Source organism: Euphorbia lathyris, chromosome 6, assembly GCF_963576675.1.
Source record: "Euphorbia lathyris chromosome 6, ddEupLath1.1, whole genome shotgun sequence".
Classification (NCBI taxonomy): Eukaryota; Viridiplantae; Streptophyta; class Magnoliopsida; order Malpighiales; family Euphorbiaceae; genus Euphorbia; species Euphorbia lathyris.
Window position 1 is genome coordinate 146,972 of NC_088915.1, and position 16,323 is coordinate 163,294.

General features: G+C 31.5%; 1 protein-coding gene across 15 annotated transcripts; it reads left to right on the forward strand.

Moving 5' to 3' along the window:
* Positions 1 to 228: 228 nt before the first annotated feature.
* LOC136232177 (uncharacterized) lies at positions 229 to 15,673 on the forward strand. Of its 15 annotated transcripts, none has more exons than XR_010690371.1 (15): positions 229 to 593; positions 10,033 to 10,099; positions 10,175 to 10,337; positions 10,421 to 10,842; positions 11,029 to 11,242; positions 11,428 to 11,713; positions 11,808 to 12,007; positions 12,090 to 12,207; positions 12,369 to 12,613; positions 12,695 to 12,907; positions 12,983 to 13,081; positions 13,162 to 13,260; positions 13,331 to 13,636; positions 15,142 to 15,176; positions 15,463 to 15,673. XR_010690371.1 is itself a non-coding variant. In XM_066021216.1 (14 exons), the coding sequence occupies exons 9-13, from the start codon at positions 12,848 to 12,850 to the stop codon at positions 15,148 to 15,150; spliced, it is 573 nt and encodes a 190-aa protein (XP_065877288.1). In that variant the 5' UTR covers positions 229 to 593; positions 10,033 to 10,099; positions 10,175 to 10,842; positions 11,074 to 11,242; positions 11,428 to 11,713; positions 11,808 to 12,007; positions 12,090 to 12,207; positions 12,369 to 12,613; positions 12,695 to 12,847; the 3' UTR covers positions 15,151 to 15,176; positions 15,463 to 15,673. The 15 variants fall into 13 exon arrangements, 3 of the variants coding, with proteins under 3 accessions (XP_065877288.1, XP_065877289.1, XP_065877290.1); XR_010690367.1 differs by having other exon boundaries at positions 11,074 to 11,242; XR_010690364.1 differs by having other exon boundaries at positions 10,175 to 10,842; positions 11,074 to 11,242.
* The last annotated feature ends 650 nt before the right edge of the window (positions 15,674 to 16,323 follow it).

Below are 16,323 nucleotides of genomic sequence, written 5' to 3' on the forward strand. Positions count from 1 at the left end.
ACACATATTACTGTCGTCATTGATATTATCATTTATTAACTAGAAAAAAGACGGTCATTATTTATTAATACTACCTTCAAATAAATCTTCAGAAATTTGGCGCTAAAATCTTACTAAATTTTTGTAAAAAAAAAATTCCACTCTAAGTAGGAAATCCTATTTTTACGTAAATTAAATAGATATAGCACCCAAATTAATATAGTTGGGTCATTGAAAACAAAACAAACTCTGGAGCAAATCCCTAAATATTGGGGATAATGATATTTTGAGAAGACGATTTCCCCCAAAACCTCACGATGTTAACCTGGCCGCCACGCTCAACATCTCCACGCCTCCACCGTTTTGTAATCGTATTTACATTCTGTATCAGTCTAGATACTTTCACAAGCATAATCCCCAAACCCCACGTTATGCATCATTGTCTCCCACACCATCTCCACACCTCCATTCATTCCATTTTTTTTCTCTATATTCGGTATAGATAAGTTCAGAAAACTTTCACGAGCACCAAAAAGTTGAAGTGTTGAAGCTGTTCCGTAACTCAACGTCTACAAACAGTGAAAAGATAAAGTTGCAGCTGTAGCATAACTCAGGTATGTTTGTTCAATGTTCCAATTTATGAAAATTAAAAGTCAAATGGTGGAATTCATCTTAACATAAGTTGATTTTTTAGTGGAATTGTTAAATTTTCAGTGTTGTATAATTTGATTGTGCTTTTTTTGTTGTTTAGAAATTTTGTTCCCAAATTGGTAAGACTGGTTTTATTTATTTTAGAGAAATTGCTGTCAGTTTTTATTTGCTTAAACTCTGAAATTAGAAACCCATAAAGTAGATTGATAAGGTTAAGCTTTTTAGGGCTAGTACGAATTAAGATTAGAGAGATGAGGGATGTGGTGAACATGAGGGTACAGAGTTAATTGAGTGCAAAAAAAAAAAACAAACTTATAAATATAAAGAATTAAAAAATTATACAAATTCATTTTCTATGTGTTTGGGGTTCAAATGAGGATACAGTGTCAAGTCCATATTGATAGAAGCAAGGAAAAGGATACAACCATAATGGACAACACGACCAACTTACCCGAATATGTTCCTAGTGCATTGTTTTCCTGAATTTACTGTGTCTATGAATATGTTAAATTTTGCAATTAAAAAGCCAACTCATAGGTCCAAATGTCCTTTTATCACTTGTCATGGATTATTGATTCATTAGGTAATTCTGTTTTGCAGAAGTATCATTTTGATTACTGTAACTGTTATTTCTTCAATTTTCAATAAAATCCTTCATTTTCTGTTAATATTACAAGGCAATATATAGGTATTATACGAAAGTGTAGAGCAGCACTTTTCATCAATGTATGTTCATGTCACTGATTCAATTTATTTATTCAGTTTATCAGTTCAGACATTGTAAAACATGCCTAAAATGTATAACTAAGTGTGTGCAACTTTCTACTTCACCCTGGCCAGCTAAAGGCCATCTATTATTTGGAGTCCTTCCCCTACCTTTTTTCTAGAAAAACTCTAAACCTTCAGCTCAAGTGGTAACCTTTGCACCACATTAAAACCTTAAGGTAGAATGATAGTAAATGGTGATATAAAATGCCTATCCTGTAACAGATATAGAAACAACATCAAATGGATAAGTAGTTTAACAAAAAATTTGAAGATATATTAAATAATAATCAAAATAGAAAAAGGTACAGAGAATGATAGTAAATGGTTTTACCAACAATATTTAAGAGTGCTGTTTGTAATTAAATCAACCAAAAAAGTAGTTTTCATATTAACTTGACATGTGCCAACTATCTTATGTCAATATTTCACAAAATATAAGAAACTAAGCAGGGCCGTCTTAAACTTTTTGGGGCCCCTGTGCTAAATTTTTCTTAAACCCTTACTAATTAATAGAATTTTGTATTAAGGTTGTAAATTTTGAATGGTTGAATATCTAAATCACATACGTACTCAATGTAATGAAAAAGTGTAAATAAATCTTATTACATTATATTATTATTTTATTATTTTAAGCTAATATCTATATTCGACTAAGCACATCTTAAATTTTGGGGCCCTTATAATTTTGAGGCCCTGTGCGTTAGCACTCCTTGCACGCCCTCATCTACTCCTCTGAAACTAAGAATTGTATATAATGTAATTATCATTCATTTGTTGGGGTCTCACTTTTAAGCATAGATGAAAATGACACTGCATTTACTCTTATGGTACTGATTACACTATTTAGGATCTTAGAATTAGAAAGAAAGAAAGTCTCTTCTTATTAATCCTATTAGTTCATGGACCCAAATTAGAATATATATTATTTGGCCAGGATAAGGTACCAAAACAGATTTATGGTTATCAATTTTAGGCGCCACTTACAAAATAGCATCAATATAGGCTTGAAGTTTAAAAGAGTAACAATTTAGACCTCGGATAATGGATTGGACACGTCATTCCTATTACTCCATTAAGTTCTGACTTCTCCCTCCACGTACAATTGATAGAACTTAACGGAGTAATATCAATGACATGTCTCATTCCGTTATCGAGGCCTAAATTGATATTTTTTTAAAATGTTAAGTCTATATTGGTGCTATTTTGTACGTGGAGCCTAAATTGATACTTCTCCAAAAACCATAAATCTGTTTTAATACCTTACCCCTATTATATTTTATGGCTTCTATATAAGTTATAGCCTATGTAAAATGTCATTTCTATTGATAGGATTTTCACTTCTTTAGAATGTAGTAATGCTATAGGACTTTTCCTAATCAAAATTACTAAGAATTAATGTGTTCGGAATAATTTATTCAAATAATTTATAGTGAAAACAAAGATTGAAAGTAATGTTGTCAGAATTGGACCGGAATTGGATTGCTTTCCTGTTTGGGTTAGTATGGGTTTTTCAATTTGCAACAACCCATCTGAAACTGGTGTCAACATGGGAACCGGATTCACCCTGATTTTTTAATTATTAAAAAAAAAATTGAAAAGTCATTAGAAAACTCTCAACAACCGTGCTTCTTCTTTGATTTTCTTCTGTTCTTAGTCTTCTGCTTTGCTCTCTCAGTCTCGGCTGCTTCCCTTTTTCTCTCTCTTGATTCTTCTCCGCAAGCTATTGTCTAATTTTGCTATGAACTAATTGATTAATTAACTAAATTAACTAGTTGCTGCATGTGCTAAGTTATTTGCTGACTTTATTGAAAAAATAAAAGCTTGGATGAGGTGAACTTAGGAAGAGTTAAAGAAGAAAATCATTTAAGGTTAAGACCTTATGAGCTGAACTATCTTGATGCAACATCAGAGAATGAGTTTTGTCTTTGCTAAGTTTTTGGATTATAATAAGTTATTATATATAAATATATGTTATATTATTTATTTAATTATTATTACGTCATCCAGTCCGACCAATCCGAGTCAATTGGTTGAACCAAATGATCCGTAACCCAATTATAAATCTAGTTTAATATCCAGTCAGGTTCTGAAAACATTGTTTGAAAGTTATGCAGAACCCAAATCTAATCACCTGTTATGTGCTATGTTAGCTGATATCATAAAAAATCCAATCCACATTAATCCAAACATACAACTTCTTATTCTTACCTTAAAGTAGTAGTAGATCTACAAAGTCAACAGCTCAAAACATCCTTAAAAACCTACAAACTAATATCCTTAAACCTGGCCATACTAATCATAAAAATACATACCTCAAGGAGGAAAAAAGAATCTAGAAAAATAACTTGTGTATTGCATTAGCTAATTAAATGTGTAATTAATTACAAAATCCGATTTGATTAATATAAGATAGGGGATAAATTTCCCTAATTGTAATCCAACTTGTTAATTAGGATCTGCATGATCGAGTTCTAGAATAAGTCTAGAATAAGAACCGAAATAAGCATAAATCTAATCTGTATGATCTGACCTCCAAAGTAAAGTTTGGAGTGACAAAACACCTATTATGAATCTCTGAACTAGATTGAGTCTTTGATCCCTCCCCAGAAATGAGACTTGTCAAAATTTGAACTTTTCATCTTAAATTTTGTACCTTTGATTGAATTATAGAGCAAAGCATCTGTATTTGAGGTTTTAAAGTTAAGAGTTGTAGCAACAATAATATGTACACGAAACCAACACCCCAAATTATTAAATTGGAGAGGAACATCTACTTAAATTTGTGAAGTAGTTAAAGAATAACTAGAGAATGAAATGAAGATAGAGAAAATTAAGAATTCCGCAATGAAAATGATACAAGAAAGTTCACAACTTTTACATCAATCTAAATAATACAAAGAAGTGAAAATGTATCACTTGCGACAAATACTAGCAGTAGGCATTGTAAGGTGTAATAGGACCATACTTCTTCTTAGCTTTTGGTGTCCCTCTCATCGGCTAATTTTCAGCCATCACAACTTCCCCAAATGAAAATGTAGTAACAGCAACAGCAGTTGCTACAAACACCAAACCTCTCCATCCATTAACACTTACTTCCTCTTAGCTTCTGGTGTCCCTCTCAGCGGCTCAATTTCAGCCACCGCAACTTTGCCAAATGAAAATCCAGTAATAGTAGTAGCAGCTGCTGCTACAAACACCAAATCTCTCCTTCCATTAACACTTTCTTCTTCATTGTTCTTCATCTGATACATTTGAGGCTTTAGACACAATAAGACCTCAATGTTGGGCTGTGAAAAATGATGCCATCTAATTTGGAGGCTATCATCATTGTATATATATATATATATATATATATGGCTCACCAAAGGAAAACACTTAACACAGCAGACCAGTTCTACTCATGTAACTTTCTCTCTCTCTCTCTATATATATATAGAACTAGTCAATGAAATATGGTAGAAACATAGAGTTTTTTAGTCACTCAAATAGACAATGGCTCAGCTTTTAATAAACTTGGTCTGGTATATGAAACTGTCAAATTATATTTTTTAGTGTGTGGATTGGTACTGTCACAACAAAAACCCTCATCATGAAGAATTAATTTAAGAAACTAAAATAATACTCTTTTTTAGATGAATTTGGTTAATGGTTTGAGTTAAGTGTATTATTATAATTATTATTACATTTATATTTCAGTGTATTAATTGTTTTGTTGTTGCATGTTCTATTCTTCATGTGTTTCTTTATTTGATGATTTTAGGAGAATGACACCTAATAAAGAATGGATAAGACTTACTAAGATAGATCGGTTGAGTGAAGAGTATAATATTGGTGATATAGAATTCTTGAACTATGCTTTCAAAAAAACAGGAGAAGCATACGAAATTCGATGTCCATGTGTTAGGTGTAACAACACCAATTTTGGAACTCGAAACTTGGTTCACACACATTTAATAACAAATGGAATAATGGAAAACTATACCTTTTGGTATCATCATGGTGAAAGACGACATGATCTTGATTCTGATGAAGAAGAATATGATGAAGATGATAATTGTAACATCCGTGTCTAAAATTTTTATTTTTCAAAATACATAGCGTTAATTATTTATAAATTTAAATATACTATTGGGTTTAATTTAATGTCTTTAAGTTTAAATTAAAAAGTTTTGGGTAAGTGTAATAAAAAGTTATAAATTCAAGGACCAAAATTGATATTTTTTAATTACTAATATACATACACGTGTAAGTATAGTTGAAAGTAATTTCAACTTATCCTATATAAAAAAAAGTAAAGAATAATTCATATTAAAGTAAATGGATTAATATGGTTATGATGTAATGTGCACAAAGCTTTTTACTACATCCAATTAATTAAATTATAATATAAAAACATGGCTTTTATATATGTATGTGTCAATTAAATATGAAAACATGGTTTTCTATATCTATGTGTCAACTAGATATTAAAAGAATGCTTTAATAACAGATGATGTGTCAAAATATAGAATTTAGTGATGACAAGTGTTTCATAAATTGAAATTAAAATAAAAACATACACACAATTATATATATTGGAGGGTATCTTAAAAAGGGGGATGAATGAGGAAAACAAAAGAGTTTTTGTTAGGAATTGGAGAAAAGCGTTTTTGGTCGTTGTTGACGACGATATTTTGGATTAGCTACCGACGACGATATTTCGGATCAGCTATCAATGGATTACACTGATTAATTTTCAGTGACCGACGACGATATTTCGGTAACTGTATTTGTTATCTAAATTATTTTATCAATGTTATAAGTATGATTTTGAGTAAGTTTAGTTTTGATAGTTCCGTCAAATTTAATAGATTTACGATTAATGAGTTAGCGTCTATCAATTACTCATAAAAATGTAAAATTTAGACAGTTGTCCATTAGATTTATTCAAGTCGGTATTTTAGCATCGTCACTAGTTTAAAAGTATAATCCGTATGAGTTTAAAAGTATAATCAGTCTGAATTAACTATCTCAGTGACCGAAAATAATCCAATAAGAATATTTCGATCAGTAAAATATTTTAAGCGACTTTAACAGTTAGAGTTAAAATAAGTTGAAAATAGAAGGACTAATACGGATATTTTCCAAATAAAGTCGGTATCGAGTCGAATATAAAATTTGTATAAAAATTTGAATATAAAATTAGTTCAAATAGATTTATGACAATATAATGTGTCTAATGGTATATTCGGTCTAAAATAACGATACTCAGTTAGCGATACGCGTAACAATTTCGGTAACAAACATAAACGGTTTGATAAAGTGTTTAGTTTAAAATTATTTATATAATATATTTGAGTTACTTTTAATACTTCGATTCAATTGTTTACAATATTATATACTTTGGATTTCGATTGAATACTCTGGATTTTGATTATTGGAAGAATAATTATTATTATTGTGGTACTTTGAAAATCGGATTGATAAAATGAGTTTGACGATTTCTTACGAATTGTTTTTGAATTGAAGAAACTATTGCGGTTGTTGTTATTATTTTGGGATTGAAGTCCAAATATGATTTTTATGAGTTGTGATATTTTGAAAGATAAAATGGTTTTGTCCATCTAGGATTGCCCGGGGTAGGAGTTGTAAGTTTTAAGACCATACCTAAGGGCGGTATGGCCAGAGTGCACGGCTGGTAGTCCTAACGTTAGGCAAGGCGAGATATGAATGAGATATCTCGATTATTGATATGATTGATGTTATGATAAGCTACACGGGTGGAATTCGAGGATGGACACACACGCAAATTTTGTATTACGTTTTGATAATGTTTGATGATTTGAATTATAATGTTTTACGATTTATTTGATTATGAGTTGGTTTGTTAAAGCGGTTTGTTCGATTTGATTCGATTTGATAAAACGTTGTTCGATTTGATTTTTTTTGATAAAACGTTATTCGATTTGATTCGTTTTGATAAAGTGATATATATATATATATATATATATATATAGTAATAAAATGAAATATACAATTAAGTTATTAGCGTGTCAATCAACGTGTCAATAAGTTACAATGAGTTCATAAGTTAAGAGAACTACCGGAGTTAAGAGAGCTACCTAAAATAGGTAGAACTACGTGGCTTTGATTCTCGATTTAAAAATTAAAAGATGCTCGGGATACGTAGGAAGCTTGATAGAATTATCAAGTCCAAGCCAAATAATAAATAAAATTTTAGGTAGTCCGAATAAATTTTTATCTAAAAAAAATTGGTTCGGCTTTCAGGATATTAGAAGTTGGTTGTCCTGTTTTCTGTTCATACCCGATGCCGTTTTGGATCGGGTGTGACAATAGTGATAATGATGATGATGATGATTGGGCTGAAGATATTATAAATGATATATATCCTGATATTGAATTGAATGAAGAGGAACCCAATGATGAAGCGAAGAAATTTTATAGGTTATTACAAGATTTAGATAAAGTAGTTTACCCTGGTTGCAAGACCTCTAAGTTGGATGCGCTTGTCAAATTACTATACATCAAAAGTGTTGGTCGGTGGAGTAATAAATCATTTGACATGTTATTGCAAGTGTTAAAAGAAATACTCCCAAATGGTTCTACTTTGCCAGAATCATATTATGAGGCAAAAAGAATTATAAAAGATATTGGTCTCTCTTATGACAAGATTGATGCATGTGTCAAAGATTGTATGTTGTATTGGAAAGAAGATGAAAATTTAGACAGGTGCAAAATATGTGGTCTCTCAAGATGGAAAGATGATATTCGTAATGGGGAAACTAAACTTCGGAAAAATGGGAAGAAAATACCAGTCAAGACAATGCGTTATTTTCCTTTAAAGCCAAGACTTCAAAGATTGTTTATGTCAAAGAAGACATCTTCTTTGATGCGATGGCATAAGGAAGGTAGAGTAGATGATGGAGTTATGAGACACCCTGCTGATTCCCCCGCTTGGAAGACCTTTGATGATGTTCATAAAAACTTTTCCTCTGATCCTCGTAATGTAAGACTTGGCCTTGCTAGTGATGGTTTTCAGCCATTTAATCATTCTAAAACTTCATATAGTATTTGGCCAGTCATATTAATTCCATACAATTTGCCACCATGGATGTGCATGAAAGAACCTAACTTTATCCTTTCTACCCTTATACCGGGTCCTGATGGTCCAAGAGATGCAATTGATGTCTATCTCCAACCTTTAGTCGAAGAATTAAAAGATTTGTGGGAAGTAGGAGTTGCAACATTCGATGTGTCGACAAGACAAAACTTTATGTTACATGCATCCTTGTTATGGACTATCAATGACTTTCCTGCATATGCAAATTTGTCTGGTTGGAGTACAAAAGGTAAGATGGCTTGTCCTTGTTGTAACAAAGACACTTGTTACTTGAGGTTAGCTAATTGTAAGAAGCAATGTTATATGGGACATCGCGGATTTCTTGATAGCAAGCACAGATGGAGAAAAGATAAAAAAAAGTTTGATGGTACTCAAGAATTGAGGCCGCCACCGAAATCACTCTCTGGAATTGATATCATTGCTCAAGTTACTAGCCTTGAGGGAATCATCTTGAGTAAAGACCTTAGCATGCAGATAGAGGTGACAATTTGAACAAGAAAAGCATATTCTTTGAACTTCCATATTGGAGTAGTCTTTTGTTAAGACACAATTTGGATGTGATGCACATTGAGAAGAACATATGTGATAATATTGTTGGGACAAGCATGAATGTGAAAGGGAAGACTAAAGACACTATGCAATCTCGCAAAGATTTGGAGGCAATGAACATTCGTCCAGACTTGGATTTGATTCTCAAGGAGGATAAGTTTGAGATTCCTATAGCATCTTACATGTTATCTCATGATGAGAAGCACTCATTTTGTTCATTTTTTAAGCAACTAAAGGTCCCTGATGGTTTCTCATCTAACATTTCTCAAAGTGTGAACATGAAAGAGCACAAAATTTCTAGTTTGAAGAGTCATGATTGTCATATTTTGTTGCAACATCTAATTCCTCTTGCAATACGTGGCCTCCTTCCAAAAAATGTTTGCGAACCCCTTTATCGAGCTATCTTTATTCTTTATTAGTTTGAGTGCTAAGGCATTAAAGGCAGAAGAGTTGGAAGAAATTCGCAATCAGATTCCTATAACTCTATGTAAATTGGAACAATGTTTTGTTCCTTCCTTTTTCGATATAATGGTTCATTTGCCGATTCATTTGGCTAATGAAGCTTTGATATGTGGCCCTGTACAATTTCGTTGGATGTACCCTATTGAGCGGACATTACATGATTTAAAACTTCTTATTCGTAATATGGCTCGTCCAGAAGGGTCAATTGCATATGGGTATATTGCAAAAGAGTGCATGACTCTATGCTCAAGGTACTTGAATGGTATTGAGACAAAATTTAATAAACCAGATAGAAATGGCGATGATTGTTTAGATTATTTTGATGGTGGATTTTCCTTATTTTCGCAACATGGGCGATGAATGGGTGTAAGCACATGCATATGTCATAAATAATTGTGATGAAGTCATACCTTTTCTCGAGTAAGTCAATATCTTGAAGAGCTATAATTGTATTTTAAATTCTTAAATAATTATGAATAATAATTTCTAAAAATTCGTTGCAGAGAGTATTCCCAGATTCGAGAAAGTATTCATCCACAACAATCTTTTAATGATTGGTTTAAAGATACAGTGAGTATATCTTTAAACTCTTCATCAAGAAAATATATACCACGTTTAAATGTCTCATACATAATTTTATTGTAGGTTGCAAAAATGTATGCATCTAGCAAGGAATCCAATATTCGAGATTTGTTGTCATTATGTCGTGGTCCATCCCAATATGCTACAAACTTTGATGGTTATATTGTGAATGGGTATAGGTTTCGCATTGAAGATTGTGATAAACGACGTAGAACACAAAATTATGGTGTGTGTGTGAGCAGTGATGTTGGAAATGAGGGAGGACCTATTGATTATTATGGGATTTTAACTGAGATTCTTGAATTGCAGTATCTTGGTGAGAAAAGAGTTGTCCTATTCAAATGTAAATGGTTTGACGTTCATGACAATGTGTGGGGATCAAAAATAGATGAATTTGGATTCATTTGTATCAATCCTCAACGTTGTTTGAGAACAAATGAACCATTTATTCTAGCAAGTCAAGCTTCTCAAGTCTTTTATGCTATAGATAATGCTAATAAGAATTGGCATGTTGTTATTAAGACACAACCACGAGATTCATACAATATGTCTTCTCAAATAGATGATGATAATGAGAATTTTGATGATCTTGGTGAGGCTTATCAAGAGGGTGAATCATTCAAGTTTCAATGTGGCACTACATTGAATACAACAGACGGGAAAAATTGGGCACGAAGTGATTCATTACCAATTACTTATGATGTGTCAAAATCTAAAAAGAAAAGAAAGCGGTAAATAATATCTTGAAGCTGAGATTTTTTTTTCAATATGTTCATTATTATTTTCTGATGTATCACATATGTTTGAAGTCGTTATATTATTTGACTTCTTTAAATAAGTAAAATGCTCAGACATGCACTTCCTTTCAAATATGTTCAATATTAATTCCTTATGCTCATTTTGTTTGTGTTCTATAGTTTTCTATTGACAAATATTGCATATACCTTTTTTTTCAATTTGAGGTGAAAATGCAATCAAGCCAACTTCCTACTCGCAAAAAGTTCATCCAGCCAGGCAAACTGGGGAACAAAAATCGAGTATTGAGTGCTTTCCAACATTCAAGCGTACCTCATGATAAAAGTACTGAAGACACTCCGAAGGGTGTTACTCCAAGAAAAGAGAACCTTAAAGGTATTTTTCAATTTCTTTAAGGTAGTTTTCCATTTATATAATTTCTTTAAAATAGTTTCTATTTATACAAAATTGATTTTTTTGTAAATATATACTGCCTTTGCATCTGCAATTTGATGGTAAAATGTTGTATTTGTGTTATTATATTTGACTATAATTATCTTTATTAAATTAATGCTTTGTAGATGTTGGTTTGATTGTGCATTTTGGTGATCTACAATACCACGATAAAGGTTTCAACGAAGAATGTTGTTTCCTGGACATTTTGAGCATATGCAAAAAAATTTGTCGATATTTATTCTGTTGGCTTGAGATTTGCTGATGATGATGGAAGACCAGTACAAAATGATTTAGATGTCTTAAATATGTTCAAAAATTATTCGGGTTCTACAGTCATACATCTTTATGCCAAAAGAGACATAAACTCACGAGGTTTAATATACAAACTCCCAAGTGAGAATCCTAATCTAGGTACTTTCATATTATTGCTAAAGATAATCTATTTTAACATTTAGTTATATATCCTATTTCACTCTAACTCTTATCTAAATTTTCATGTTATTAGCTTCTGATATTGCACCCATACCAATAGTGACAAATGTAAAGATAATGGGTGAGCTTAAGGTAAATCAGAAAGTGATGGTATATGGTGCTATTAGTAACGGGGTGGAGACTGCGAGTATTGCCGAATTTTTCATAACTATGAATAAAAACTTGGATATTGAGAATGGTCTTACACCTATCAGCTCACCTAGCAAAGAGAAGGTAAATATTCTTTGTTATTCAATAATTATTATGTTGGACATATTTGCATTATTAATTTATGATGATGATATTGTTTATTTAGGAGCTTGAATTACCATTACAAGCTGTTGGTCAATTTGTTGTTGCCAAACTAACTCCCATGACAGAGGATGGAAAATCTGGTGATCCAAAGTATACAATATCTCAAACATTTGTTAAGAGTAAGCATCTTTAATTGATGTATACTTTCATTTCAATAAATGTATACTTTCTTGTGCTTGTTTTATTTTGCTTAATTTCCTAAGAAAATAAAACATGAACATTCTGAATTCTTAGTATGAGTTTGTTTCTTCTTTTTAATTCTTTTTTATTCATTTTCTAGGTGATATTCCAAAAATTGTGAGAAAAGTTAGAGGTTGTAATAAGAACAAAAAAATTTGTTCTCTCAAACAAGGAGAGAAACTTGACATATGTTTCTACAACAATCGTGGCGTTGGAGAGAATCAGAAGTATTGGTCGAGGCATTTAGGGAAGATTGTACGTAATTGACATATTTGTCCTGTACGGGTACAAACATGGATGGATATAAGTGATGTCACAAAAAAGCACATGTGGGACACAGTTACAGTAAGTAGTTTCAACACTAATCAATTTAAACTATTTCAATATATATATTTAATAATATTGGCTATAATCAATTTGATGTAGGAGTATTTTAAACATCCTGATATCCAGTCGTACTATCTTCACACCTTAGAGCATATGAAGGAACTGTGGGGAAATTAGAGGGCAGAATTGAATAAAAAGTATGTGAAGACTTGTGAAAGTAAGGTGGAGGCTTTGAAAAATGTGGCTAAAGGCATGGATTCAAAAGATTGGGAATGGCTAGTAAATAACGTATTCTATACAGCAAAGTTTCTGGTATGATTTTGTGCATCTTAAATCTAATTTAGTTAACAAGGTTTTCAATTTGATGTCGGTGGTGTAATTTCATAGGAGATAAGCGTAAGAAATTCTCAGAACAGGGCTTGTCAACAAAGTATGCATATCCATCGTTGTGGAAGCAAGCCTCATAGGGAAGTGATATATGAAATGGTATTTTCACCACTCTTTCAAAATTTTCATTAGTTTGATTATCAATATTTCCTTTCTATTAATTTGTAATCATTTTATAGGGAGGCAAAGACGGCAACCCGCCAGATGTAAGAGAAGTCTTTGTTAAAACTCGAAAGATTGATGAAAACATAGTTGAACCAGAAACAAGAAAAATATATGTAAGTTCCAATTTGTCAAGTCATCCCATTGAATTATATTTATTATATTTGACATAATTAAAATTTGTAGGATGAACTAAAGATGACAATGGAGTCAGAGCCAACTCTTACTAATTTACAAGTTGTGGAAAGGTGCTTCGGACGACAACGCCATGGTCGTGTCTTTGGTTATGAAGGTGGCTTGAAGCGAAAACATTTTGAAAGTACTTCTCAAATCGAAGAACTCAAGACCAAGCTTCATGATAAGGAAGAGGAAAACCGTAAGCTTATGGATCGTTTGGAGCAAATTGAAAATCGATTAGTCCAAGTGGAGAATGAACGTGTGGAACACTCAGATACAAATACTTCATCAAATACTAATGATGAGCATCAAAAGGTACATTCATATCCTCTAATTTCATTATATTGTTACTTAAGCTTGGTTGCATCATTACTCTAGATAAAGTGTCATCCTTATAAGGTCTCTTATTAGTGCTTTCAAGGATTGATATACAAAGGATATGAATGTGCGTTCTCTCAATATTAGTTGACTGTTAATTATTTGTAGGAAAATGTGCTTGAATATAGGGAAAAAATTGTGTGTGCTAGTTCAATGATAAAAGAATCTAGTTGGTGTGAATTTGGATTGTTTTATATTCACATTCTTTTCATTTTTGTGTGTTTTTTAATGGATTTAGGGATGCATTATTATTTTTGTTTTCTGCCAAAGTTTGTTTAAGAGCTAACTAGTGATATCGAGTTTTGAAGTAAAGTGAGAAGTTTGAAATGAAATGATACTATGTCTATTATCCTTGCTTTTCTTCATGCTTTGTGTGCTTAGATTTTCATTAGTGTACTGTTGTTGTAAAAAGAAAAAAATCATGTGTCTCAATGTCATATCCCTCTTAATTGTTGTTTTAATCTGGTGCAAAAATCACGTGGGATATATTTGATGCTGATTATTTTAGTTTCAATGCATAAATTACATAACAATCTGACTTTTCGTTAGTAGAGTTGAGTTCTGAGATTTTGTTTGGCTGTGGGATGCGTTTTACAATTTAATGCAAACAATTTATATGAAAACAAATTACTAAACCCAAATACAAACTTAAAAACTTAACTATAAGCAAATAGCTCTAAATTTGTAGAAGAAATTAAGTTGTCCCAGGTTTTAAAAACTATGTTCAGGCTATCAAAATTCAATTGCTTTAAATTTTCAATTAATTTTTGCTTCAGTTTTGGGTTAACAGTTTTGCGTTATTGTGTGTTTTGAGTTTATGTTTGAGCTAAACACACAATTTTCATCATGTAACTTGCTGAGCCTAGTAATAACAATAACAACATGAGATTGTTTGATTTGTCATCGATTATTGGATAGAGTAAGGAATTTAAATTTTCTCAGTTGGATTTTTCCATAGCTTTATGTTTGTCTAAGATTTGGTGCTTTTTTGAGTTTAACTTGGAAATTAGCTGGATTGAATCAAATAATTTATTTCAATAGCCATTGTTGCATATTAAAAACTTGATATAAACCTCAATGTACCTATTTGACAACCTTTAATCCTCATAGTTTATTGCTTGAAAATGGCCCTAACAATAGCGTTTATTTTTGTACTTTGCCCTTGAATTAATGAATGATAGTTTACAGGGTGATCAAGTTAATGCAAATTGAATGCTTATGTTGCTAAGGATTTAATAGGCTGTAATTTCTATTCTAATATACATTTTTACAGTTTTTACTCTTGATGCATGATTTGGTAATTACATGTCTCATATTCTCTTGTTTATTCTGTCTAATTATTTATAGGCATTTTTTTATGATGTATAACATGTGGCAGAAAATTAGTTCATAATATTTTACATTATATCTTTTAATTTTAAGTTCATTTTTTCTTTCTCCAGGGCGTTTAGCTACTCATTTATTCCCCAAAATTCAAGTAAGTTTTTGTTTTACTTTGAGAGTTTTAGTATATATTTAATTTCACCCACAAAAGAAAAAGTATGGACAGTGAAAAAGTACTTGAGGTTTATTTATCTTCAAACTTTATTACCTTATAATATAGGAGTATATGATTAATATAGACCAATAATGTTCAATATTATGCCAATAATGTTTATTTTGGTCCATCTTACTAATATAGACCAATACGCTTTGTCTAAGTCTTTGCTTATTCTTTTCTCTTATACCTTTCCCTTATTATTGGATGTTTACATTTGTAACAGCAGAGCTAATTGTTCTGTTCGGTTGGATTATTCTTCTGGGATGAGATTTGGAACAAACTGTTGAAGTAGCTTTAATGGAGATTATATATGCCTTTGATTATATCATATTAATGTACGAAACAAGATGATTTGTTTTCCTATTTTAGAAAGAACAAGAACACATTTCAGTTCATAGTTTTGCACTTTTATTTTCAATCTTGTTAAATGACAAATTGGTTTATATTTTATTGAATTTACGTTTCAATTATTGAATTTGTATTTATTGTGTATTTAGATGATTCTAGTGTCACAACACATTAATTCATGATATAATTACTGATCTCTTAGTTGTAAAATATCACTTCTAATGACAGTACATATAGAAATAATGACGGTCTATTATCTCGTGAGAATGTTATAATGATGATGGTAGAAATTGGAAATAACGACGGTTTATTTTCTTATTAAAAGGTTATAATAACGACTGTTTATTCACTCGCTAAAGTATAATAACAATGACGGTGGTTTTTGGAAATAACGACCGTATATTCAATCATTAACGTTTCATAATAATGACAGTGAAGAACGGAAATAACGATCGTTTATTCACTCATTAAAAGGTCATAATAACGACAGTGAATTATGTGAATAATGACCGTTTATTCACCCATTAATACGTCTTAATAACGACGGTGAAATCAGTTAACAACGACGGTCATTATTGTCCTAATTATTGAGTAGTAAGGACAGGCTGCATACAGTCGTTGTTTTGTTTTAACGACGGGACACGGTATACCGTCGTTAATACCTTTAGCGTCAGAGGTTTTAACGAGGGTGGACGACGGTATATACGGTCGTTATAAGTTAATAACGACGGTATTT